At 47.7% G+C, this 25,541-nt stretch overlaps 2 protein-coding genes across 3 annotated transcripts in view; one reads left to right on the forward strand and one right to left on the reverse strand.

Annotated features, from left to right (window-relative positions):
* Ccdc93 (coiled-coil domain containing 93) overlaps positions 1-5,636 on the forward strand; it is a 73,524-nt gene extending 67,888 nt beyond the window's left edge. The window contains exon 24 of one of the 2 annotated variants that reach the window (NM_001024997.1): positions 102-505. In NM_001024997.1, coding sequence (NP_001020168.1) covers positions 102-155 — 54 coding nt within the window. In that variant the 3' untranslated portion in view covers positions 156-505. Of the gene's footprint in view, positions 1-101 lie in introns of both variants that reach the window. The other variant, XM_063272275.1, reaches the window with a different exon arrangement.
* Positions 5,637-11,420: 5,784 nt separating this feature from the next.
* Htr5b (5-hydroxytryptamine (serotonin) receptor 5B) lies at positions 11,421-24,345 on the reverse strand. The gene is made up of 2 exons (NM_024395.2): positions 23,270-24,345; positions 11,421-12,562 (listed from the first exon to the last, which is right to left on the reverse strand). The coding sequence occupies exons 1-2, from the start codon at positions 24,044-24,046 to the stop codon at positions 12,227-12,229; spliced, it is 1,113 nt and encodes a 370-aa protein (NP_077371.1). The 5' UTR covers positions 24,047-24,345; the 3' UTR covers positions 11,421-12,226.
* Positions 24,346-25,541: the final 1,196 nt, after the last annotated feature.

Below are 25,541 nucleotides of genomic sequence, written 5' to 3' on the forward strand. Positions count from 1 at the left end.
AGAAGTGGTTACCGAGACTGGGGAGAGGCTTGGCCCCTCCGGAGACCCCCGTGTGAGTACCGATGACTAATCTCTGCTTATCTCTTACTCTGCTTTTCCAGGAGGGCCGAAAGAATGAGCTATTACTGTCTAAGATCAAAGCCAAGGCCTCCTGAAAAATCCTCCTCCATTTCGGTATGACATTGATATTTTTTTAATGACGTGTATAGACTACGGGATCTTGAGATGGTTCTGCAGATGATGGCGGAGAGGTGCAGGAGGATTGATTTCAGCTCTGCAGACGGATGTTCTCTTTCTCCTACTTGTTTCATTTCCATCTCTTCTGGCTACGGCTGATGGACTCAGAGTAACACCATGGTGTGGATGACACATAGAAACCTACGAAGAAGCGTGGGCAGTGCCCACTCTCTCAGTCCATTCAACTTCTATTTCTTCAGTGACATTGCATTTATGAAGGTACCCGGATGTGTGAGGCCCTGAAAATAAAGAGCTTTATGTTCAGCAAGTATTGAGCAACTGCTCAGAAATAAACCCTGAGGTAAATGCAGCTGACACTGTTCCTGCCCCTCTGGCATCTAGTAGGGGCTCAAAGAGCAGATACAACCCTCTTGCCCCCAGAAACCTGTCCCCTGAGATCTTTCAGAAGGCTGCTGGGTAAGCAGCCAGCCCATTCACCTACCGTTGTGCCTTTTGTTCTGGCTTCTCACAGTGCGTACGGGCTGGGCTGGGGTGCAGGGCAGTTAGCCCACAGGTGTAGAGACAGAAGCGGGTGAGGCTCGGGTTTACTAGAGTCCACCCATTTGTGTTGTGGAGACTGATACAAAGTGACCATGCTTTGGTGTGGCCTTGGTATGTCCTGCCCTCAGGCTGGTGAGGGAAACATGTGAGGGTGGCTCCAGTGTGGCTCCTTTAACCCTGCATGAGGCCCAGGCTTACTTGATGGGAAGATTGTAAATGCACCTTTCACTGAGGACACTTCAGTAAGAGTTGAAGCTCTCCATATGCACAGGTCAGACAAGGGGAAAGACAGCAGGTGCTGCGCATGGAGGAAAAGAAGGCAAGAAGCCTCCACGGAGCAAACAGCATTTGGGCGAGAGCTGAAAGGAATAGGATGTTAGCTGTGGTGGGAAGGAGGGCCTTTAATAACCCCTAAAGGCTTGGCTTTAGCCTCTGGAAATAAGCAGACCAAAGCAATCACAGAGCATCCCCAGTCCCCGGGTGTCAGGAACCTAACAACTGGGTCACTCAGTAAACTCCAGTGTGAGGTTTGTGTTCCGTTCTGCATAAACTTAACACACACATGAACTGAACAGCAGGTCGGGACCATTAAACAGAAGCAGGCGGGGCACTGGGCAGTCACAGAGCATTTCTCAATGTTAGTTTCCTAATGTATGGTTAAGAGGCATGACGCATGCACACTGAGAGGAAAGAAAAGAGGCTGGGTCCCGGTCAGTAGAGTGCTTGCCTAGATTCCATCCTTCACATCACATGACTAGACATGGTTGTACATACTTGTGACAGAGGCAGGAGGATAGGACATTGAGTGTATCCTAGGCTAAACAACAAACTGCAAGCCAGCCTGGCCACAAAAGAAAAGCCCATGCAGACATAATAACATCAGCAGCTAAACCAGGGCCACGGAGCTGTGGTGAGCTGGGTAGGAACAGCAGCAACTACAGAGCCACTGCCCTGGGCCAGCACACTCTGGTGAGCTCTGTGCACTCTAACTCCACAGGGACCTGCGTGGTCATGGGAGCACTGGGAAGAGGCTCGGCTGAAATAAATACTGTAAAATAATAATAATGTTTTGACCATGTTAGAACTATTCTAATTCAGAAGAGAGGATCATCTGTGTATTCTTGAGAGGAAACTAATTCACTTTGGCTAATGTCAGTGTTTGAACAGAGGTGTAGGGAGGGAAGTGGGAGCAGGAGAGGTTCGGGGTTAGTGGGGTCTGCCTGTCTGTGTCTGGGAGAGGTATGGAATAACCGATCTAAAGCAACTGTAACTGGCTTGGGAAGTGGGGCCCTTCATTTGGTGCTGATTCTAGGGAGTTTCTTTTGGTGTGGTCATAGGCATGATCAACTACAGGCTGCCTGTAGCAGAGTACAGCTGTGAGTGTGTAGAACACAGATTATTTTTAAAGTCCATTACACTGCGTACTCTGTGTGAGCATGGCGGTGTCATGTTGTGAAAGTAAAGGGTTGGTCTCTCCTAGTACAGAGATTAGGCTGGTAACTCCTGGCAGAGGGAGATCGGTGGGTACTTTCTCCCACTTCTTAATCTGTGAGGCTCATGAGAGATGATGAGAGAGGTTCCTGTCACTCATTCGACAGTACCAGGTACAAACTCCTTCCTGAGGAGCAGGCAACAGATCTAAGCAGAATGCAAGTGGCTGACCTATGCCACTACGACTCCAGTGTTCTCGCCTTGCCTGGCAGGCTGGTATTACAGTCTGCAAGTCCATAGCTGGGTAAGACTGTTGCTGCCACCATCACCCCAGCTGTCTGTGTAGCAACGTCTGACACTGTGAAAGGTAGAACAGAGAGGAGACTTTGAGCTCAGCTCTATCTTGATTCCTACAGGCAAAGTACATGGTATCTAAAGCAGTAATGACTTACTGTCTGGTTCTGATGAGCAGCGATGAGCAGTGACCAACCTGTAGTGTTGTGGAGCCTTATGGGTAGGCTGTGTTACCTAGGTCTTTGAATGAGACCATAGAAGCTAGCCCTGAGAATCCTACATTTTCATCAGACACCCCAGAACATAGACAACCCCTCTGTGGGTGATCCCAGCATGAGGTGGGCTGCACAGTCTGATGTTATTATTGGGTGAGGAGATTCCCTGAGACCCCTGGTCATGTCAGAATCTACCTGGAGACCTGTGGAAGGGAGGAGCCTCCCAGGCCAGTGTCTTCTGTACCCAGACATAGTACAGCCTTGTGTTTGGAGCCCACTGGCTTTTACCAGAACTGTAAGATGGGTGGGGAAACATCTGTAGGTGACTGTTTTTTGAGCACGCACTTTAAGAGAAACCAGATTCAGAGGGTGCTTGTTCACGGGGCTGGCTTCCAGCCAGCATTCTCAGGACCAGCCTCTGGGTTAGGAGCTGCCACCTCTCCCACATGCTTTCCATGAAGTACCTGAGGGTGCTCTGGTTGAGACCACGCTCAGAGCAACTGTGAGCAGGGTGAGGCGATGGTGGAAGGTCTGGGAGGATGTAGGGACATTCTGCTCTTCTCCATGTTCGTTGGTCAGTCAGCACCAAGGGGCACTATGGAATAGCTTCCAAGGGTGTTCTTGTAATGAAGCAGTCTGTGTTGGCCTAAGCTCCTGTTAGCCCGATCTTCTGGATCAGGGTCTGGCTTGTAGCACTTGATTCAAGAACAGGGAAGACACAGGCTTGTGGTGGAACCAAACCCACACTGGTCACCACAGAAGGCTTTCTTCTCCAGACTGTTTCTGGGGACCTCTCAGGACAAAGCCTGGGGCAGGCCTTCCAGCAGCTCTTACTACCTCCTCGGGTGCCATTCCCATCGCTGGTCTCTTTGGCAGTCTCTTGTCTTTCCTATCTTTAATACTCTAGACGCTTCCTGAAGGGGCAGCTGAGACACCCAGCCTCACCTGCAGCCTCTATCTCCATCCCTTCTGCCTCCCCTTGACTCTGTCTTGCCTGCCTTCCAGGCGGTGGAAGCCGGGCATCCTAGCAGTAACGTCCTACACGGACCTTGGCTTGTGAAGGTTTAGGCAGTTGAACTGAATTATGGTCTGAGAGGTGCCGTAAGGACGTGTTTGATGATGTATTCATCGCCAGGGTTGGTCACTGAGACAAAGACCTTAGTGCAGATTAGTACAGTGAGGAGCCCGGTAACATGGGTGGTGTCTGTGGCAGCTGAGCCAGGCTGGAGGAAGAGCCGCCTGGGATGCATCTTAAGAGTTTGCCAGGCTCTCCCTCCTAGCAGCAGGTGGCAGTGAGCCAAATGGTGTGTAAAACATAATGGAAGCGGGGAATAACTCGGTCAGTAAAGCCTGAGGACTGAAGTTAGGATCCCCAGGATCAAAGCCAGGCACAGCAGTGTGCCCTTGTATTCACAGCACTAGAGAGGTGGAGACAAAGGATCCCCGGGGCTCACTGACCACCCAGACTAGCTGAATTGGTAAGCTTCAATTCAGTGAAAAAAAAAACCTGTCTTTAAAATTAGGTCGAGAGGCATCTGAGTTGACCTCTGACCTTCACATGCACAGGCACATGCATATACATGTACACATATAGGAAGGTGCACACACACACAAAAAGTAATGTATTTTCCTTCTCAGAATAACTGTGTATAAGATCATGAGCAGGGCTTTAGTGCCTCATATGCGTGTGTTTGACACCATGGGGAGTCGCTGCTTCTGTGTCCTGATTGGCCTGTATCAATTTCCCAGCTGGCCAAACTCACCCTCATTGATACTCTCCACGATTGATATGTCTGGTCCCTTCCACGATTTTCGGTTGTCTTCACACGGGCCTGGCCATATCACTCATCACATTCCTGTCGTCTGTCCTAATGACACACGTCACTGCTTAAGGTCCATGATTCTTTGCAAGGCCTACATCTTCCCTCTTTGGAATGTGTCAGGGCAGGGCGGCGGAAGCAGGGACCCTGCCCAGCTCACTGTGGCCCGTTAGGCAGAGCATTGCACTGGGTTAAGTCGGCTCCCCAGACTGTCATCTTTGCACCCCACTGTAGCAAAAGACAGATTGAACCCAATCTGTGCTCAGGTTTACACAGGCTGTCCGGTCTACTCAGCAGCGCTAGAGAAGCCCTCTGAGGGGTGTTGTATGCTCATTGGAAGGTTGAATGGAAGGTTCCTTGAAAGTGGGAATGGAGAAAGTTTTCCAGTAGTTTCCAGGCCACCCTCTGGAGATGTGCAGTATTGCGGCAGGGAGGGCACATTAATGTCAAGTAGGATCATTAGTGTGTTCTCCCTTCAGATGTGGTAGATGGATCTTAGCTGCATGATGGAAGAAAACGGTGGTGCCGTAGAGTTGTGGGCAGCAGCACACCATGCAGTAATGACAGCCTGCAAGCCTCCAGCCTCCTTGGAGGACAGTTGAATAACGTCAGGAATCCCATTGTACTGCCTTTTGAACCAGCAGTGCCACACGCAGGAACTTTTCCTATGTATAGAAACTTTTATTAAAGCAATGTTTGTAATAACATGCAGTTAGAAACTACCATTAGATCAGAAGAGAGATGAAGAAGCACGACCCATCTCTACAGTGGGGCCCTTTGCAGACACGTAAACGAGCAGACTCTGTGTATTGCCAGGGAACGTTCCAGGGATCTTGGAGCCACGTGGTTTAGGTGGGGGAAGAAAACATGCATGACCATGAATGAGATGCTAGCGTTTGGAATAGAGATAAATACATGTAGGTGTGTGGGTGCCTATGTGCGTGTGTGCACCCACACATGCGCCTGTGATGTGTCTGCTTGCCTGTTCCCGGACTGTCTCTGAGAAGTGACACAGTAGCCTCGGTTGCTGCTCAGAAGAGGGTGGAAATGACTTTTCACCGTTTGCCTTTTGTACTCGGGAATTTTGTACCATGTACATGCATTACCTACTCAAAAATAAATAGTTTTTGAAGTTTAATTTGGTTTCATTTAAGAACAACCATGGGAAAAGATTTCCCAGGAAACTGGTCTGTTTTCGTCTTTCTTTATTCTGGGGGTGGCGGTAGGGGGGTGGTGGATACATGGTGTTGAAACAGGGTCTCCTCTCCCACACTGGCCTCAAACTCTGTGTAGCAAGGATTTGACCTTCGGATCCTCTGGCCTCCCCCTCCTCAGTGCTGGAATTGTGAGTGTGTGTCGCCACACCCAGTTTCTATAGAACTAGGGTGGAACCCAGGGCTTGCACGATAGGCAAACACGCTAACAATTGAGCTACGTCCCCAGGAGTGCCCCTCCATCAACCTGTTTTCCCCCTTTGGGGGGAGGCTTATTTCCTTTTAGTGGGTTTTTCTGAGACAGGGTTTATCTGTGTCCCTAGATGCCTGGAATTCACTCTGTAGACCACACTGGCTGCCTCTACCTCCAGAGTGCGGGACTTAAAGTCATGCACCACCACGCCCAGCTAATCTTTTTACTTAACAAAGGAAAAGCTCGGGAGTCAGAAGCAGTGGGGTGGCTATTCTTGAAAGTTAATTTGACCACATCTGGAATTAACTAAAACCCAAATAACTGGGCACTCTTGAGAGATAAATTAAATCACTTGAAGTGGGAAGACCCACTTCTAATCCAGATCTTTCGGTGGGAAAATCCACCCTTAATTTGGACCTCACCTTCTGCTGGCAGCCTGTAGAATGGACATGCAAGAGAAAAGATCTCTCCCCTCCCCCTCCTTCTGGTTTGCTGTCCTCACCTGCTTCCTCTAACTGGCAAGTTCATTCCTTCACAGGCATTAGCACCTACTACTGTGGGACTCCGTTATATACTGAAGATCAGAGGAAACGTCTAGCCTCATGGGCTGAACTGGATCCTTGGACTTTGCATTCATAGGCAGCCATTGTTGGTCGAGCTGGACCATAGCCTCTAGTTTATTCTAATCCCTTTACATACATATAGGGAGAGACTCATTCTGGAAGTTCTGTTACTCTAGAGAGCCCTAACTAATGCAGGCAGCTGGATCTTTGAGGACAACCCTTCAGAGTAGCCCAGGACCCAGGATCCAAGCAAATGAAGCCAGCTGCCTGTATTAGCCACTCTGAAGGTTTGGCCTCATTTGGTGGAAGAACTTTGAGGGAATTGGGGAAGCTGATTCTGTTCTTTTGTAACGGGAATGAGCCAAAGCTGCTCTAGTGTTGTCTGCACCTCACGAGAATCACATTACAACCTGCCTGCTACACTTGGGGTACAAAAGACAGGAAGAGTACCTCTGAGCAATTAGCACCTTCCAGCAGCCATGCCCATTTCACCTGGAACCTTCTGTGGGTTGTCTTTCCCACCCCAGAAATCTGCCAGCTCCTCTTGTTAGTTTTTATTGTCCAACTTGACACAAACTTAAGAGTCAGCTGGAAAGTGGAAGCTTCAAATAGAGAATTGTCTCAGCTTGGCCTGAGGCTACTGATCTGGGAAGGCCTGGCCAACTATGGGTAGCACCATCCTTAGGCCAGTGTCTCTGGTCTGTGTATAAAGTTAACTGAACATGAACCAGAGAGGAACTGGTAAGCAATGTTCCTCTGGAGTTTCTGACCCTGCTCCTGCCCTGCCTTCCCTCAGAAAAGCATGTTACCAAGTATAAGCTGAATTACCAAGAGAAAGCTGAACTCTGCTTTGTCCAACTGCAGTGCATTCGTTATTTTTCTTGAGGTTGTGATTAAATATCTGACAAAGCAACCTCAGGAAGGAAGGGTTTATTTTGTCTCACTATTCCAAGGGATACAGTCCATGTCTGGTCACACTGTATCCACTGTCAGGAAGCATAGAAAGAGGGATCCTAGCTCACGGGATGATGGCATCCATACTCAGGGTGGCTTTTCCTACCTCAGTTAAACTAATCTAGTGAAAGGAAAAGTATACAGATTTAAGGTTTAAAAATATGAAGTTAAAAGAGTAAGTTTCGAAATTCACAGACTCAGGCCTAAACATTGTGAAAAGCAAGTCCAGGCAGCCCCGCCCTGCCGCTAGGACTAACAGACCATAAAGATAAAGAAAAGGAATGCAGGAACCAGCCCGAGTTATCAGGACTGACACAAACCATCTGGCAGAAAGGCACCTCCCCCAGCTTACTCAGAGTCACACCTTAACCAGATGTCCTTCAAACCCTGATACGCCCCTAGCTCCTAAAATCCTGTACGCTCCAGTCAATACGTACTCTCCTGCTGTGCTGTAATCTCACTGCTATGTTTAAATGAGCCAATCACTTATAGCCGCTCCAGAAATCAGCCAATTATGTGTAACCGCGCCAAACCCCCTAGCCTTCCCTATATAAACCCCTGACTTTTGAGCTTCGGGGTCGACACCTCTGTCTCCTGCGCAGGATACGTGTCGACCCGGAGATCCCCGTAATAGATCTCCATAATAAACCTCGCCTTTGCTTATTACATCCAAAATGGTCTCTCTGTGTCTGGGGTCTGTGATTTCCCGCGACTTTAGAAAGGGTCTCTCTTCAGGGATCTTTCACTAGAAACGCCCTCGGTTAAAATTCCTAGAGATATATTTCCATGGTAATTCTGAATCCTATCAAGCTGACAATCTTGATTACATTAACCATTGCATCCCCAGGAAAGGAATTACAACTACTGTTAAAATATTATTTGAAAGTGATTCTCTCTCTCTCTCTCTCTCTCTCTCTCTCTCTCTCTCTCTCTCTCTCTCTCGGTGTTTGTGTGTGTCTGTGTTTGTGTGTGTCTGTGTTTGTGTGTGTCTGTGTTTGTGTGTGTCTGTGTTTGTGTGTGTGTATACATGCATGAGCATGTAGGAATATACGTGTGCTTGCTGGCTCCTATGTGCCAGAGAGGACATTAGATACCCCTGGAGCTGGAGTTTCAGGCATATGCCCAGCAAAGGCAGGATCCCTAACCACATCAGTAAGAGGGGCATCAAGGGAGCTCCTGCTACCCTTCCTATTTCTTCAAGTGGTAGAAGGAAAGACAGAGTTTGAGGAGTATCAGCCATTCTGAGGCTGAGCAAAGACATCTTGACATGGAGCTTGACCCAATAAAAAGATGAAAATCTAGGATTCCTGGAAGTGTGGTAAGATTCTGAACCAGCTTGGGGACCATTCACCTCTGTTCCTGCTCAGTGCGGGACTTCATCGTTATTGATACATTCAACCAACCACACCAAGCAGACAAGAGAACCTGCCTTCCAGAGGGACTGGAGGGGTGAAGGCACACAAGAACTTGAATCCATCAGCTGGTTCAATATGCTAGTTAAGGAAGAGGGATTCCAGAGTGGTGGGTTTGATGGTGGCTGCATTGTTTTCACTGAGAAGCTAAGGAAGGCCTCAGCCACTAACCAGGGACAGAGTCACTTGGAAACCTGGGTGACCATTCCAAGTAGGCAGAATAGTGAGTAAAAAGACACATGCCCAGGTGAATTTGAAGACCTGTGTGGGGAACCATTGGAGGGTTTTGAGAGGGAAGAAACTCTAATGTGGCTGGCTCCCTCTGGAAGGGAAGTAAGGTAAGGGCAGATTCAGGTGTTCCTATTACACGACCACTGTAACAGTGACTTTTACTCACCTGATGTAATTGTCATCTTATTGTGCCAGGAAGCATTCATGAAGCCCAAAAGAATACTGTTTCCGATGCAATCACATTAGGGTCTCTTGATTTCAAGCTCAGACACTCCTCCAACCCAACCCTGACAGAGCAGGATGGGAAGGCAGAGCAGCCTCGAACCCTCAGCAGGACAAGGTTTCATAGGAAATAAGAGCAAGTGAGGGGTGTCCAACCTAGCAAGCATCTAATAGAATGACTATTGTAAGCCAGCAAACAGTCGGGTGTTCTGAAGCAAAACTGTGGACAATCACAAATGGTCTGAAAGCACATCTGAAACAAGCAGAGTAATCTTCGATTAACTGTTGCTAGGAAATAGGTAGGGAGGAACTCTGGGGTATGCGCCAAGGACAAGCCTGGGGTCCCTCCTGGTTCTTGGGTGTGAAAGAGTCAAAGTTGAGGTCAATCTAAGGCCAGTGGGAAAGTTCCACCACAAACTTCCAAGCACAAAGACCCCTCCCTTCCAGGGAGTAGTTAGTTCCCAGAGCAACTGCAAACCAAACTGTCAAAGTCACCTGTAACTCCCAACCGGCCTCCCCTTGACTCCCAACTGTCCCTCCTGGAAAGTCCAGAACAGTCCACTGATCACAAATCAGCTTGGAGGTCACTTTGCCCCATCAATAATACCCTGCCTAGTTACCAATCAGCTTGGGTTCAGCTGAGGGTCAAGTTTTTAGGCTTTTTTTCTTTTCTTTTCTTTTTTCTTTTTTTGTCTCAAGATGGAGTCCGGTCTCAAAATGGAATAGGTTAGGCCTCTCAGTCTCAGAGGCTTCCTGCCTTAGTCTGCAAACTTAACCTGGAAGCTTCTAGCTTCCATTCAATCTAATCCAAGCCTAGAATGTTCTCAGCCTCTGAGACTGACTGCTGACTGAGCTCACCCTTTCTTGTTCTTTCTGAACTCTGGCTGGCTGGTTTAAGTCCGCTGGTCTGACTCAAACTCCTCTTCAAACTGACTGATTCAATATGGCGTATCTTAATTCTTACTGAATTGTTCTGTTTGGCCTCTTAACTTTGGCAATATGTTTTTACTCTTCTAGCTCCTTTTTCTCTGGCTTGTTCTGTCTCCATATTCCTGTCCAATTAAACTGCCTCCTCTTTTCTTTCTCTTTGCATGGCTCTTTTAAGTAGCTACCTTTTCTTTTATCCTCTCATGAGAGGTAGACATATTCTATTGTCAAATCTTTAATTCATCACTTTGTCTGCCACACAATTAGACATCACTTTCAACCACGGGTGCTTCCTTCTACAAATTAATTGGTCTTCAATGTTCAGGATTAAAGGTGTGGACCAAGAGCATGTCTATATTCCAGCCAAAGGGATTAAAGGTATGTGCTAAGACTGAGTCACAGCACAACTTGAAGCAGGTTTTTTTTTTCAGTAAATAGCACAATTCATGCATAGGAACACACATACACATGAGAACACACACACACACACACACACACACACACACACACACACATTCATACACACAGCAGCAGCTTCTCATGGTTGTTCTTCCCTGTGATAGAAGAGACTTCATAGCAGGCCACATAGGGTTCTTTAAGGGATCCTGTTTTCCGGATTATTCCCCATCCCCAGAAATGCCCATATAACCGGTCTAAAGAGGAAAGAGCTGGAGAGATAGCTCAGGAGTTAAATGCATTTGCTGCTCTTGTGGAAGGCCAGAGTTCAGTTCCCAGCATCCTCATGGGACAGCTTAGAACTGCCTGTAACTCCAGCTCCAGGGGATCTGACACTGTCTTCTGGTCCCTGCAGACACCATCACATACACACATCAGTAAAAGTAAAAATAAATCGTGAAAAATCCCAAAACTTTAAAGAATAAAATAAGTACCTAGGAGTATCTCATGTGGACTACAATGTTTAAAAAAAGAGTCATGATAGTATGCCCACCTTTAATCCCAGCACTTGGGAGGCAGAGGCAAGTGAATCTGTGTTAGAGGTTGGCTTGGTCTACATGGTGAGTACCAGCCCAGCCAGAGCTACAAGGGAGACCCAGTGTCCAAAAAATAACAGCAAAAACAAAACAAGAAACCAGTAAGACATTTTAATACTAGACCACCAAGCCTCTTTGAGAGTCTGGTTCAGTCAATATTAATTACTGAACACAACACTATTTTTCTATTTTCAAAAATGTATTGTTTATTTTGTGTGCACATGGGGGAGAGGGCTGATGGCACATATCTGGAGGTCAGAGACAACTTGCAATCATTTTATTTCCTTCCATTACATGTATCTCAAAAGCAGGCCACCAGGCTTGGGGACAGGCGCCTTCATCTACTGAGCCATCTTTTTTTTTTTTTTTTTTTTGGTTCTTTTTTTCGGAGCTGGGGACCGAACCCAGGGCCTTGCGCTCCCTAGGCAAGGGCTCTACCACTGAGCTAAATCCCCAACCCCCTCTACTGAGCCATCTTGACGACGTCTGTGTGGAACACTTTTTAACAAAGCTTCAGGCGAGGACATCTCTTCCTAAACTGAGAATCATTGCCTTGTGGAGGTCCTGTGTGAGGCTAAGAAAGGTAAAGTGCTCTGATGGATAAGGGGTAGAGGAGAGGCTATGTCAAGGAGTCAGTCTCAGGAGAGCCCCAAGAGACCCTCACTGAGGGACATAGTACTAACGCAAAAGCAAATCAACTCTGCCACATGTGGAGTCTGACAAATGAGCAATAATACCTAAAATACACCCGGAAAGGGTTTGGCGGGGTTCCTGCCTGGTGCAGAAATGTAGCACAATTCACTAGCAATGTCTGTCACGACGCGTAGAAGGCATGGATGTATTTGCCAAACCGTTGTCTACCTTCGTGAGAACTCAACATTCCAGGCCCTACGGTGTGATTTCTGGAGTGTCGTTAGGGGGGTGTGGGCGGCGGGGAGAAGCCCCCAGGTCTCTGGTGAAATGAGGACGGCAGATCCCCTTTCTCTTCCCCGGTCTTCCTTTTTATCTCCCCAGCCCTGCTTATCTCTGCTTAGTAAAGAGGCTCTTGAAGGCATTGTTGTAGTTCTTATTAAAGGCCGTGTAGATTAAGGGATTGAAGAACGAATTTGAATAGCCAAGCCACAGGAATATGCTTTTCCAGATGGGTGGCAGGCTGCAGGCGCAGAGCGGGCTGACGAGCTCCGTCAGGAAGAAGGGGATCCAGCACAGCACAAACACACCGATCAAGATCCCCACCATCATGGCGGCTCGCTTCTCCTTCTGCTCCCGCCAGGAGTCTCCACTTGTCTGGAAGGCCACTGTCGCTCTGCAACGCGCGGTGAATACCGTCTCAGACTCCTGAGGTGCTTCCTTTGCCTGGAAACAAAGGAAATATGGAATTAACAGAATGGGAATAAGCTGAACTGAGGAAAAAACGTCAGCAGCGATTCTCAGTTCTGTCGGAGAATTCGGGTCACAAGGCTCAGGTGCTGTTTGAAAGATAGAACACAGTGAATCCAAAGGACTCATATACACGGCTGAGGGGAACAGGCAGCCACAAGCAGGAACCAGTGCACAAGGGCAGAAAATTGTAATTGTGACTGGCAAGGTGCCGGAAGCTCAGTGTGGACATATCTGGATGCTAAAATCTCCAGATGTGGCTGTGCATTTAGTAATGTGTTTACTATGCAAGAGGGGGACCAGAGTTGATCCCCAGAACCCGTCTGAAAATCCCAGGCATATTCTTGTGATGGGGAGTACTGGGAAGGCGGAGACAGGAGGATCTCTGTGAGCTCCAGGGTCATTGAGAGACCCTGTCTCATCATCATCTTCATCATCAACAACAACAACAAAAGTGAAGAGGACAGGGGTGGGGGTGGTGGCTCAGCAGATCAGAGATCATGGCTCAGTAGTACAATCATGAAGATTATAGTTTATATCCTAGCATCCTATGTGTGCCGCAACATCAGAGCTGATGGGGTGGAGACACAAGGATTGCTGAGCCTATTGGCTTCCAGCCCAGCTGGAAGGTTCAGGGAGGTCCTTAAACAGATAGAAGAGATAGATTGTGTTAGAGGATGCCTGATACCCTCACCTTGCATCTACACCCAGGCACGGGTACACATGCTTCCACACAGACATACACACACATCCACCACTTTAAGAAACAAGGTAGAAAGTGACTATGGAAGATACCTAACACCAACCTTTGGCCTCCACACATACATGGGCACACACACAAACAAACCAGATTGCCACAGGAGGAAAGAAGAGAAGGAAGTGGGGACAAACCAAAAGGCCACAGGAGAACTCACTCAGGGAAGGAAGTGGGCAGTGGAACACACACTTCTAGAAGTTTGCACGGTCAGGAATTCTTCACTATGGGTGAAGCAAACAGTGTGAGGGGATCAGTTCATGCTTCCTACAGGTGATAGGAAGATCTGTTTTGGAAACCCATCAGATCATTTTGTTGTTCCGAGCAAAGCTTAGCATCAGGAGAAATCTAATATACCTCGGAGAAGATAAATATTAAACTCAAACACTCTTTACCTTACAGTCCCACATGAGGAGAGGTGAGACCAGTAGTAAGCACACGTGAAGTTTAGAGTCCAGGATGTTGACCCCAAATAAGTTTTATGTAGGATCTGGAACTTGAACTCAGATCCTCACCCTTGCACAGTGTCCCAGTTTGCTTTTCTGTTGCTGTGATAAGCCAGCCTCGCAAAAAGCAGCTTGAGGAGGGAAGGATTTATTTCGCCTACACCTCCATGTTAACTGTCAATCCCTAAGTCAGGGCAGGAACACAACAGGAACTGGAGAAGAATGAGGCTTACTAATACAGCCAAGGCCTCCTTGCCTAGGGATGGTGTTGCCCACAGTGGGCTGGATCCTCCAACATCAATCACCAATCAAGACAGTCTCTCACAGGAATGACCGCAGACCAATGATACTGAGACATCTCTTTATAGGAGTTCCCTCTTCCTAGGTGACTCTAGGTTTGGGTCTAGGTGACGAAGGGTATCCAGCTTGTACAACAAGCACTTTGCCCACTTAGCCATCTCCCCGGGTTCTGCTTCTCCTTTAATGACCATGGAATCAGTAATGATGTCCACTTTTTCACCTCTGAAATTAATTACCAACTTTTTTTCCTTAACCTTTCTAGAATTTTACTTTTTGACCGATCACTTTTTTTTAAAAAAAGGCCTTAAGATTTATTGATTTTCTCCATTGATTTCTAGCTTGTTTTATTTCTATTCTGACTCTTCCTTTAGAATGTCCTCTTCCTATCTTGCTTCCTAAGGTAGAAATTTGCATAATCAGTATTGAAGGAGAACCACAAACTTGGAGGGTTAGCGTTACTCAACCTCAAAGCATACTGAAGGGCCTGATCTATGGCTCAGTGGTTAAGGGAGATTGCTGCTCTTCCAGAGATCCGGAGTTCAGTTCCAGCACCATGTCAAGCACCTCATAATTACCTGTAGGTCCAGTTACAGGGGGTCTGATGCCCTGTTCTGGCCTTAGTGATACCGGCACACACATACATATAGTTACACAGAGATGTGTCATACACATAAATAAAGTAAATCTTTTAAAAAATACTATAAGGCTTGAGTAACCAAGAGTATGTTTTGTTGGCAGACCATAGAAATACAGTAGATCAATAGAACATGGAGAGCCCAACCATATATATATATATATATATATATATATATATATATATATATATATATATATATATATTGTGTGTGTGTGTGTGTGTGCATGTTGGTTTAGTTTGTCAATTGTCTACAATTACTTGGGAAGAGAATCTCAATGAGGGATTGTCTAGACAACATTGTCCTTTAGGCATGTCTGTGAGTGACTGTCCTTATGACATTAAATAACATGGGAAGACCCATCACACTTCAGGCAGTACTAGGCTTCAGTCCTGGACTGTGTGAGAGTAGAAAAGGTGAGCAACGTAGTAGCAGGCATGCACTCCTTCATTTCTCTCTGCTCTTGATTGTAGATGTGACATGACCAATTGTTTTAGGTTCCTATTCTCTTGATTTCCCACATTATGATGTACTGGAACCCAGAATTGGAAGCTAAAATAAACTCTTTCTCTTTAAGTTTTACTTATTTATCATGTACACAGTGTTCTGCCTGCATGTGTGCCTGCCTGCAGGTCAGAAGAGAGCACCAGATCTCATTATAGATGAGGTTCCTGGGAATTGAACTCAGGCCCACTGGAAGAGCAGCTACGCTTCCATCCCTTTGTCTCTCCATCCCTCCAAAGTGGTAGCCCATCTATGAGGCAGGCTAGTGAAAGTCTACTGCCTCACCAAGGCTTCAAGGAAGATGAGCACTGGATACCTGTTCCATGTCCAGAGAAGCCCCCCACATACATCCACCCATTCCCTATTTATGGTGGAGACTGGGACCGGAATCGGAGCCACCAATGGAGCAGACACAGTCCTGGCCCTTACGAAGTCTTCTCTAGAAAGCCAGACAGTCTGTCCACATTAACATTGCAATATATCGTATAATTGCTATGGTAAATGGATTCCTTATAAATAATGTATTGATTCTGCTTTGCCTAGATTAAAAAACAAACTCTAAATGCCTTTGCATCATAAATTAGTTACTAGATGGGGGGAGATGACTCAGTGGATAAAGCACTTGTCACACAAGTTCAGATTCCTAACACCCATGTAGATGCTGGCCAGGCATGACAACCCATCTGTAGTCCCAGCAAGGGAGATGGAGAAAGCAGATCCCTTGAGCAAGTTGGCTAGCTAGACTGACTAAATCAGCAAGCTCTAGGTTCAAATGAGAGACCCTGCCTCACTATATACAGTTGAGAATAGTCAACCAAGACACTCAACATCAACTCCTGCCTTCCACATTCACAGGCACACCATGCATGTGCACCCACACTTGTAAACTAGCAAATATACCCATGCTTACACATATATACAGGCAAAGTAATAATAATTAGCTACCATTTCTGCATATTCTCTCTGTATCTCTCTCTCTCTCTCTCTCTCTCTCTCTCTCTCTCTCTCTCTCTCACACACACACACACACACCTCTTGCTTGCCTCTTAAGTTACTAGTCCTCAAAGACCTCTCCTATGATCCTCTGAATGCATCCATGACTCCCTGTATTAAGACTTTACTTTCCCCTTTTATAGCCAGCAATGTGTGTGATGTCTGAAATAGAAGAAGGAACTATATCTTCTTAATACAGGAGCTACCAAGCATCAGCACCTGCTCCCTGGAAGCACCCAGGAAATAGCTGCTTAACCAATGGCTTGGTGTCATAGCATGACTGCTGGCTGGCATCCACCTCTCTCTTTTTGGAAGATGCAAAGGTGACAGGCTGCCAAGCAATAACTGTTTCCAGCTCTTCTCCTAGACCCGCCTGGGAACAACTATCAGAACCACCACAGGACTAAGGGCGTTGGACTCTGTTCTCAGTCCACCCCCTCTAACTTGGAGTAGCACCCCTAAGGATAAGCACCAAAGGGTTTCCAGGAGGGCTGGCTTTTCTGTCAGAATTTATCTCAGGCCTACCTTCAGACGCTGCCTCCCGCTCACTCTTCCCAACGTCCCTACCTCAGTTTGTTTGGAACACACTAAATCAGCCTAAACATGGCTTCGTGAAAATCTGGCCAAAAGAAGAGGCTTTTCCTTTGGCAGTGTACAGCCCAACATCCACTCCACAGGTCACCTGAAGAGACACTATAAAGGGGCAAATAACTCCGGCAGTAAAACAGTCTCCAGGATGCTAGGGAAATAGTTCAGCTGGGAAAGGCCTTGCCATGCCAGTGAGAGGATCTGAGTCCAAGCTCCTAAATTCACCTCTTTAAAGAAAACAAAGGAGAAGGAAGGAAGGAAGGAAGGAAGGAAGGAAGGAAGGAAGGAAGGAAGGAAGGGGCCCATAAGTACATAGCTTGTACTTATGATTTCAGTGAGAGGGAGGAGGAGATGTGAATCCAAAGAGACCTTGTCTCAAAGTCTAAGAAACATCCCACACAGGAATCTCTTTCTCCTTGGATTGCAAGCACATATATTCTGAAGAGCCAGCTGAGAGCCACCCCATCTATAATGAGCTGTTCCAACTTTCCCCAGTGTCCAGCAGTGGGATGCATGGCAGCCTTCCCTTTCAAAGAGACCTGCTGGTTGTAATGGCACCTTCCTTTCCTCCCACCTCTTGAGAGGCAGGGGCAGGTCGATCTCTGTGAGTCTGAAGACAGCCTGGTCTACACAGAGTTCGGGGCCAGGCAGAGCTATACCATGAAACCCTGTGGGAGAAAGGGAGCAGAGCTCTTGCCTGAGAAGCCCAAGGCTATGTATTCACTCCTCAGCTTGGAGGGCAGGGGACAAAACTACAAAAAGGACCAAAATGAAAATCAAGGCCACTAGGAGAGACAAGACGGGTCCATGGCATAGCACAGGCCAACATCAGGTAGCACAAAGGTCTAAGGAGTAAGCAGCTGTACGCTGAAATCCTGCAGGTAAAGCTTAACCATCTCTTTAGAGGGGACAGCATCCCCTCCACACAACAGGGAGGGAGGAAGAAAGTGCTCGCCCTTTCCCTCCTCCTCCCATTCAGGAAGTGCCTATTAGTGGGCACTTTTCCAGCCATCTTCCTTCCGTTCTAGAGAACCTCACAGGCACTCCGGTCTGTCCACTGTAGAATAGGAAGTGTAAGAAATGAATGGGGTGAGTTAAGTTCACAGAGGTCCAGAGGGAAGGGAAGTAGAAAGCACAGGTCTACTGATTAAATCCATTCATTTAAAACAGACCAGCTCTACCAGGGAAGCAGGGAGCCCGGTCTTCCCTTGTGCTATCAAAATGTGTGTTCAGAAGCTCGGTTCTCACAGCTTTCCCTCCTGAGCACAGCACAGCCGCCGCCCCCCACCCCCCACACACACACAGAGGAGGCTGGAAGGGAAGCAAACTGCGACCTCTAAAGAAGAAAGGACTGGGGTTGTAACCCAGTGGTAAAGTTTGACTGGCACACAGGAGGCTCTAGGTTCAGTGGTTAGTAATGAAGGAAAGAAAGGGAGGGATGGAAGAAAAGATAGAGAGAGGGAAAGAGAGAAAGAGAGAGAGAGAAGAATCAATTCAGATTCGTTTTGACTTTTCCAGTTCAAAATGTGATGTCCATCCAAAACCAGAAAGACAAAGCAGGGCGTGGTGGTGGACACAGGTGGGTCGCTGGGGTTCATCTGGCCAGCCAGCCTACTTGGTGATGGAAAGGTGCTGTGGTGAGCATTACTCAATTAAACAAAACACCACTAACTCATCCTCACATGATCACAGTATCACAAGATCAAACCTGTGTGATCTTACAGGACCGGAAGCTCTACTGCGAAGCCCCGAAAATCCAAAATGCCCCCAAGTCTCAAACTTCTTGAACATCAACAAGCACCAGCAGCAGAAAGGTCCACTCCTGACTGTAGACAGGCTAAACACAATACATTAAATGAAGTCTCAGCTTCTTCATGTTCTTTCATGGGTTTTTGCACTGACCTGGAGCTAGCCAAGCAGGCTATGCTGGCCAGCAAGTGAGTCCCAGGGATCCACCCATCTCCGTCTCCCTGTCCCCAGGATTACAAGTGAACCCAACTACCCTCAGCCATTTCCCATGACTCTGGGGCCCAACTCAGCCCGTTCTTCTGATAAAGACAGTTTATTGACTGACGAGCCTCCTAACCTCTGGAGCAGCTATTTCTACCAAAGATGCCAGACCAAGGCTCGGAACACCCAAGGCTTTGTCTGCTCTGCAACAACCAAACTCCAAATTTCATCCCAAAATATCACCTTCTGTAGCACAGAGGATGCCTATCATGTCTGACAACCCCAAAGAGGAAGTTTTCTCAGTTGTTCCTTGTGTGAAGAAGAAATCGTGCAAACAAGGACATTTTCTTGTAAAATAAAAACAGAACACAGTTGGCTTGATGTAAATGAACCATCATCTAAGTGTGGTAAAATACATACACATACCCACACACACACACATACCACAAGCACACACACACACACACACATACCACATGAACACATACACACACACACTCAAATACACATACACACATGTACTCACACACATGCATACATACACACACATACCACAAGCACACACACACACACACATACCACATGAACACATACACACACACACACACTCAAATACACATACACACATATACTCACACACATGCATACATACACATACATACCACATGCACACACACATACACACACACATACCACATGAACACATACACATGCATACATACACACACATACCACATGCACACACACATACTACATGAACACATACAGACACATACACACACTCATATACACATATACACATATACTTATACACATGCATATATTTGCACACACATACATACGCGCATAAATAGACAGCTTGGCTAAACTCTTGGGTAAGGTACCGTGTTATAATTCTAATGTTTAGGTGTGTTTTGCTGTTGAGGCTGAGAGTTTTGTAGCTCTGCAAACCTAAAGATCCACTGAGGTTAATGCTTAGAAAGGGACAGAGTAAGCAAGTACATTCACCGAGGTTGGATTCCATTCATGTTTCAGCTTTAGTTTCATCTCGTCCTGGACAGGGGGAGATATTTCTAGTTTGGTCAGTAATGTACCTGGGTCCTGTGGATCCTGGTTTCATTTCTGTTGGGATAAAATGCCCCGACCCCCGACCAGGCACACACACACACATGACCTTAGGAAAGAAAGCTATGTATTCTTATGACTCCAGGCTCCTGTCCATCATAGTACAGAAGTCACAGTGGCAGGAGCTTGAAGTGACTAGTCACATCATATCCACAGTCCAGAGCAAGGAGAGATAAATGAACGCAGGCCTGACTGCTGGCTTTCCTCTCTTATACAGTTCAGGACCCCTGTCTAGGAAATGGGGCCGGCAAACATGAGCTGGATCTTCTGACATCAATTAACTTCATTAAGACAATCACAAGAAGACATGTCATGGGCCAACCTGATCTAGACAATTTCTCAATGAAGACTCTCTTTCTATGTTATTCTAAGTCATTTCAAAGTTGAAAGTTAAAAACCAACCATCAGCTAGATGTGGTGGTGCGCACCTTTAATCTCAGCTCTTAACAGATAGAGACAGGTAGATCTCTGTGAGTTCAAGGCCAACCTGGTGTACATAGAGTTCCAGGACAACCAGAGCTACATAGAGAGACCCTGTCTCAAGATAGATGATAGATAGATAGATAGATAGATAGATAGATAGATAGACAGACAGACAGACTATCATGTGGTATTTTTCTGGTTTCCCTGACCAAATATCTCACAAGATCCACTTGAGGGAGAAAGTGATCATTTTTGCTTATGGTTCTCAGACACAGTCTGTCCTGGTCACACTGCATCCCAGTCGAGAAGCAGAACATGGGAGAAAAGTAGCACTGAGAGATCAGGGGCCATGTCAGGTGACCCATTTCTTCTCGGTAGCTCTGCCTCTTATCAGATTTCATAGCCTTCCCAAACAGCATCCCCAGAAGGGGACCAGGTGTTAGACATAACAGCCAATGGCAGACATCTAACTTTCAAACCATGAAGGGGATAATGCTCTGTACTTTAGATGTTGAGACCCAGAGTGGAAGAAGGTTTTCCCCAGACCCTATTGCTAAAGAGTAACTCAGCACAGGGCTAGCCCTGCCAGCTGGGGTTCTTTCTCCCCATCACAGGTTGAATAGCCAGCCAGCTGACCCTCACCTCTTCCTATCTCCTGTCTAAATGGGTTGTGTCTGAAGTGAACTGTAAGATCTGTGGATAACGCTGAGTAGCAGTGTGCTTGCCTGGCTTGTACAAGGTCCTGGGTTTGATCTCCACCATTGCAAAACCAAACCTAAATTTAAAAAAGTTGATAATAATGAGTGCTTCTTCTACCAAAATGAAGAGTAAAGTCAGGGTCAGCAAGTCTTCCAGGCATCCATTCCGCTGTGATTTTCCTAGGTGCATAACTGGATTGATGGAGCTATTAAAAGTCAACCATGTCCCTGCAATCAGACAGAGAGGCTGTAATCACCCCAGGCATTTCCGAGGGACCTTTCAAAGAACATCATTAATTCTGAATAAAGCTCTCCTTTCCAGCACTTTCCAATTATAGACTTGACATTCCTTTTTTGTGTTAAAAAGAATTCCTCTGCCATTTAATTAAACTGAAATGAGTCTACTTTAAAAAAGCTCATGCACTCGTCTGGCAGCCTAGTATCCGAGCTGACTTGGGAAAGTGAAACAAACAACAGTTTGTTAATTCTGACTCCTTTCCTGGTCTGCACGTTGTATTTGTGTGTGCGCACATGGGGGTGTGTGCTCTCTATCACAGCTTTTGAGGCAGGGTCTCTCTCTAAACACGCAGCCCCTTGATTCAGCTAGACCGACAGGCTATTGAGACATCCTTTCCTCAGTCGCCCGTCAGAAGCCAGGGCCATGTAGATATCTTCATGTTCTTCAGTTGGTGAGGTCTTCATCCGGGCCTTTTACAGTAGCACCTACGACTCCGGGTGTGATTCCGTTGGCAGAATGTTTATCCAACATGCAGAAAGCTGTAGGTTTCATTCCCAGAACTGCACAAAGCGGGCATGGCGAAGCTGCCTCTGATTTCCACACTTTCAGAGGTGAAGGGAGAAGAATCAGAAGTTCAAGGTCATCCTTATTACTCGGAAGTTTCCTGCCAGTTTGCAATACCCGAGACCCTGCTTTGAAAATTAAATAAGTAGTGACCAACTTGTTTAAAGATGAGAAAAAGGAGACACACAGGTATTAATGCAGTTGGAACTACAACCCAGTTTCTTTCCTAAATCTCAGGATACATTTCTGGGATTGGGCTAAATAAACAAACAAACAAAAAGGGGGGGAATGAGTGAAAATGGAGTTTTTGCTTTAAACACACACACACACAGAGAGAGACAGAGACAGAGACAGAGAGAGACACAGAGAGAGACACAGAGAAAAGAGATGGAGAAACAGAGAGACAAAGACACACACACACACACACACACACACACACAGAGAGAGAGAGAGAGAGAGAGAGAGAGAGAGAGAGAGAGAGAGAGAGAGAGCGAGCTTCTCTAGAGTTTTAGAATCTGGTCCTGGACTGTGAAGTATTGCCTGGAGTCAATGGCAATAAAGAGCGAAAGCTACAGGAGTTTCTTTACTCGTATTAAAGTAAATGGCATTGCGGGGCATTTGGTCAGTCTGGTCTAGCAGGGACCAAGAAGTTGGCAGCTCCAGACCTGATGTGGGCAGAACCACTCCGGAATCTAAGCAATGATGACTGCTGCTAAGTGTGTGTGTGTGTGTGTGTGTGTGTGTGTGTGTGTGTGTGTGTAACATTTACTCGTGTGTGCTCCATGTGGAGGTCAGAGGACAAGTCTCAGGGATGGAACTCGGGCTGTCAGCCATCTTGCCTGCCTAAGACCAGCTAATTAGATATGACTTGATCACTCTCAAAAAAGACGGGCTGGGGATGTAGCTGAGTCTGTCCGCTGAGTTGCCTCCCCTGCAGGAAACCTTGACTTCCACCCCCTTCTTCTCCCCCATTGCCTTCAAGGATGCATATCTGAAATCCTCCACTTGGTTGGTGGAGGCCAGGGGATTAGAAGTCCAAGGTTATACAAGGTTATACTACATAAAAAGTCCAGTCTGGGCCTCATGAGACCCTGCCTCAAAACACTGCGCGCGCGCGCACGCACGCACGCACGCACACACACACACACACACACACACACACACACACACACACGAGGTTTGGAGGCTCCAGCATTAGTCCTCACGTACAAGTGAAGAAAATCATTTTCACAGGTGCACATCCTGCAGGTAGGGTGTTTCTCTAGAAGTGCAAGCAATAAGCCATCCCATGTGCTCCAGAGCAGCAGATGGCCTTCTCCTCCCCCGCTCCAGATGCGACATTTCCCCTCCTCCCTTACGCTCCAATATCCAAACTCCGTTCCACTCTTCCATTTTCGAAATCTCTTCCTTTCTAGGACCCACCACCGCCACCTCCATTGAGAAATCCACTAACAGTCTCTGTTACCTGCGTGGTGGCGGGCAGGGGCACTACCGCCCGCCGTCTGCGGCCGAATCGAAACTTGGCGGCTTTGTATATCTTCCAGTAGACGAAGAGCACCACGGCCAGAGGCACGTAGAAAGCTCCGCAGGTGGAGAAGACGGCGTACGAAGGCTCCTGGCTCACCTGGCAACGCTGCAGCCGAGCATCGTAGGCTTCGCCCCAGCCAAAGAGCAGCGGGGCGAGCGCGATGAGGGCGGACAGTGCCCAGGTGATCGCGATCATAAGTGCTGAAGCGCGGCGCCGGGTGCGCAGCGTGTACTGCAGGTGGCGCGTGATAGTCCAGTAGCGATCCAGGGCGATGGCCGCCACGTTCCAGATGCTGGCTGTGCAGCACAACACGTCGAAGGAGATCCACACGTGGCACAGACTCCTGCCCAGCTGCCAACGTCGCCCAGCCGACAACTCGCTCACCAGGCTCAGTGGCATCACCAGAGCCGCCACCAGGACGTCCGAGACGGCGGTCGAGGCTACCAAGTTATGTGGCACACGGTGGAAGGCGCGGACGCGCAGGATAGTCACCAGAACTAGCAGATTCCATAAGAAAGTGGCAGCGATCAGCAACACCAGTAGAGTTACCACGAGTACGGTGAAGGCAGAGAAGGGCGGCTCGCGGCCGGACAAGATGAGCCCCCCTGGGGTGGATCCCATGCTTCTGCCGGAACTTGGGCTGTCACTGCAGCTCTCGGGTCCCGGAGGAAAGGCAATGCCAGGGGTGGCGCCTGAGAGGTTAGAGACTTCCATTGTTCAGGGACTCGGGCTCTCTGGCAGATGTGCCCGTGATTGCATGAACTGTGGTTAGGTGGCGAGGCAGGAGGGGCACTGCGCGAGCCCAGCAACACAAAAAGAAGTCTAAGCCGCGCCACCTTTGTTCTTTTTCCAAACTGTAGGCGCTTCTTTTTTGAGGTTTTCGTAGACCCTTTTTTCCAGTTGAGACTCCTTAGTCTAGCTTTGTCCAGCGCATCAACCTCTCCCAGTCTCTTTGTGGTCTTCAGAGTAACCAACCGCCTGCAGAACTGGGGACTGATGCCTGCACACTGGGATAGCTCAAAAGAGACCTCCCCTGGTTGGTTGCTGGAACCAAGGGGCTCCTCGTGTGGGCTGAAGTGGGCGGAGGAGTTTTGGAACCGCCACCAATAGGAACTGTAGCTGTAGCGCTGTACCAGCGGTCTCCCCTCCGAGGGAGCAGCGGTCGCCTCAGGGAAAAGTTGCTAACATCCTGTTGGAATTCCGTAGCTACCACCTCCGCACATCCCTCCTGTAGGCTTGGTGACTGTTAGACACTGAAGGCTTTGGGCTCCCAGTCAAAGGCATTGTGGTTTCCTGGAGCCCCGATTCTACCTGTATCCAGAGCAAGAGTCTCAAATATTGGAGGGCATGAAATAGAAAGTTCTGTGACCTGGCTGTAGACGCTAGATACTCCGTCCCAGCTGCTAGGTGCTTGGTGCTCCGTCCCAGCTGCTAGATGCATGATACTCCGTCCCAGCTGCTAGGTGCTAGGTGCTCCGTCCCAGCTGCTTGGTGCTAGGTGCTCCGTCCCAGCTGCTAGGTGCTAGGTGCTCCGTCCCAGCTGCTTGGTGCTAGGTGCTAGTTGCTAGATGCTAGGTGCTAGGTGCTCCGTCCCAGCTGCTTGGTGCTAGGTGCTAGTTGCTAGGTGCTCCATCCCAGCTGCTTGGTGCTAGGTGCTAGTTGCTAGATGCTAGGTGCTAGGTGCTCCGTCCCAGCTGCTTGGTGCTAGGTGCTCAGTGCTCTGTCCCACCTGCTTGGTGCTAAATGCTAGGTGCTCCATCCCAGCTGCTAGGTGTTTGGTGCTCTGTCCCAGCTGCTTGGTGCCCAGCTCATAGGGAGGGTTTCCTGGACTCTGAAGTTTATTCCCTAGCTTTATGTTAAAAGCTCCATGCTGAAGCTGTTTGGCAGAGATCTGGAAGAGGGACAGTTTTCAACTCGCCTGCCATCTCTAACTTCAGGGGCTGGCTCCCTTCTCGCTGCTTTTGGTTTCTAATAGCTTTACTATCCTTTTCGAATTTAAACCTGAGGTTTTGTTGAAACTTTTTGTTTCTTAGGGCTCTGGGGATGAACCCGGGGGCCTTGTCCATGGTAGACAGGACCCCTGCAGCACTTAGGTGAAATTCTCTTCACCCTCCTCCAACATTCCCTTCCCACTTTCAATCTCATACTTTAAATTACTTTTACATTTTAAGTGTGTGTGTGTGTGTGTGTGTGTGTGTGTGTGTGTGTG

Source organism: Rattus norvegicus, chromosome 13 (assembly GCF_036323735.1).
Source record: "Rattus norvegicus strain BN/NHsdMcwi chromosome 13, GRCr8, whole genome shotgun sequence".
Lineage (NCBI taxonomy): Eukaryota > Metazoa > Chordata > Mammalia > Rodentia > Muridae > Rattus > Rattus norvegicus.

Bases quoted from the DNA above. Each gene is read 5' to 3' on its own strand.
- Htr5b (NM_024395.2), bottom strand. From the start codon at position 24,046: ATGGAAGTCTCTAACCTCTCAGGCGCCACCCCTGGCATTGCCTTTCCT. The intron at 12,563-23,269 runs GTAACAGAGACT...CTTTGTTTCCAG, and splicing joins CCCTGCCCGCCACCACGCAG to GCAAAGGAAGCACCTCAGGA.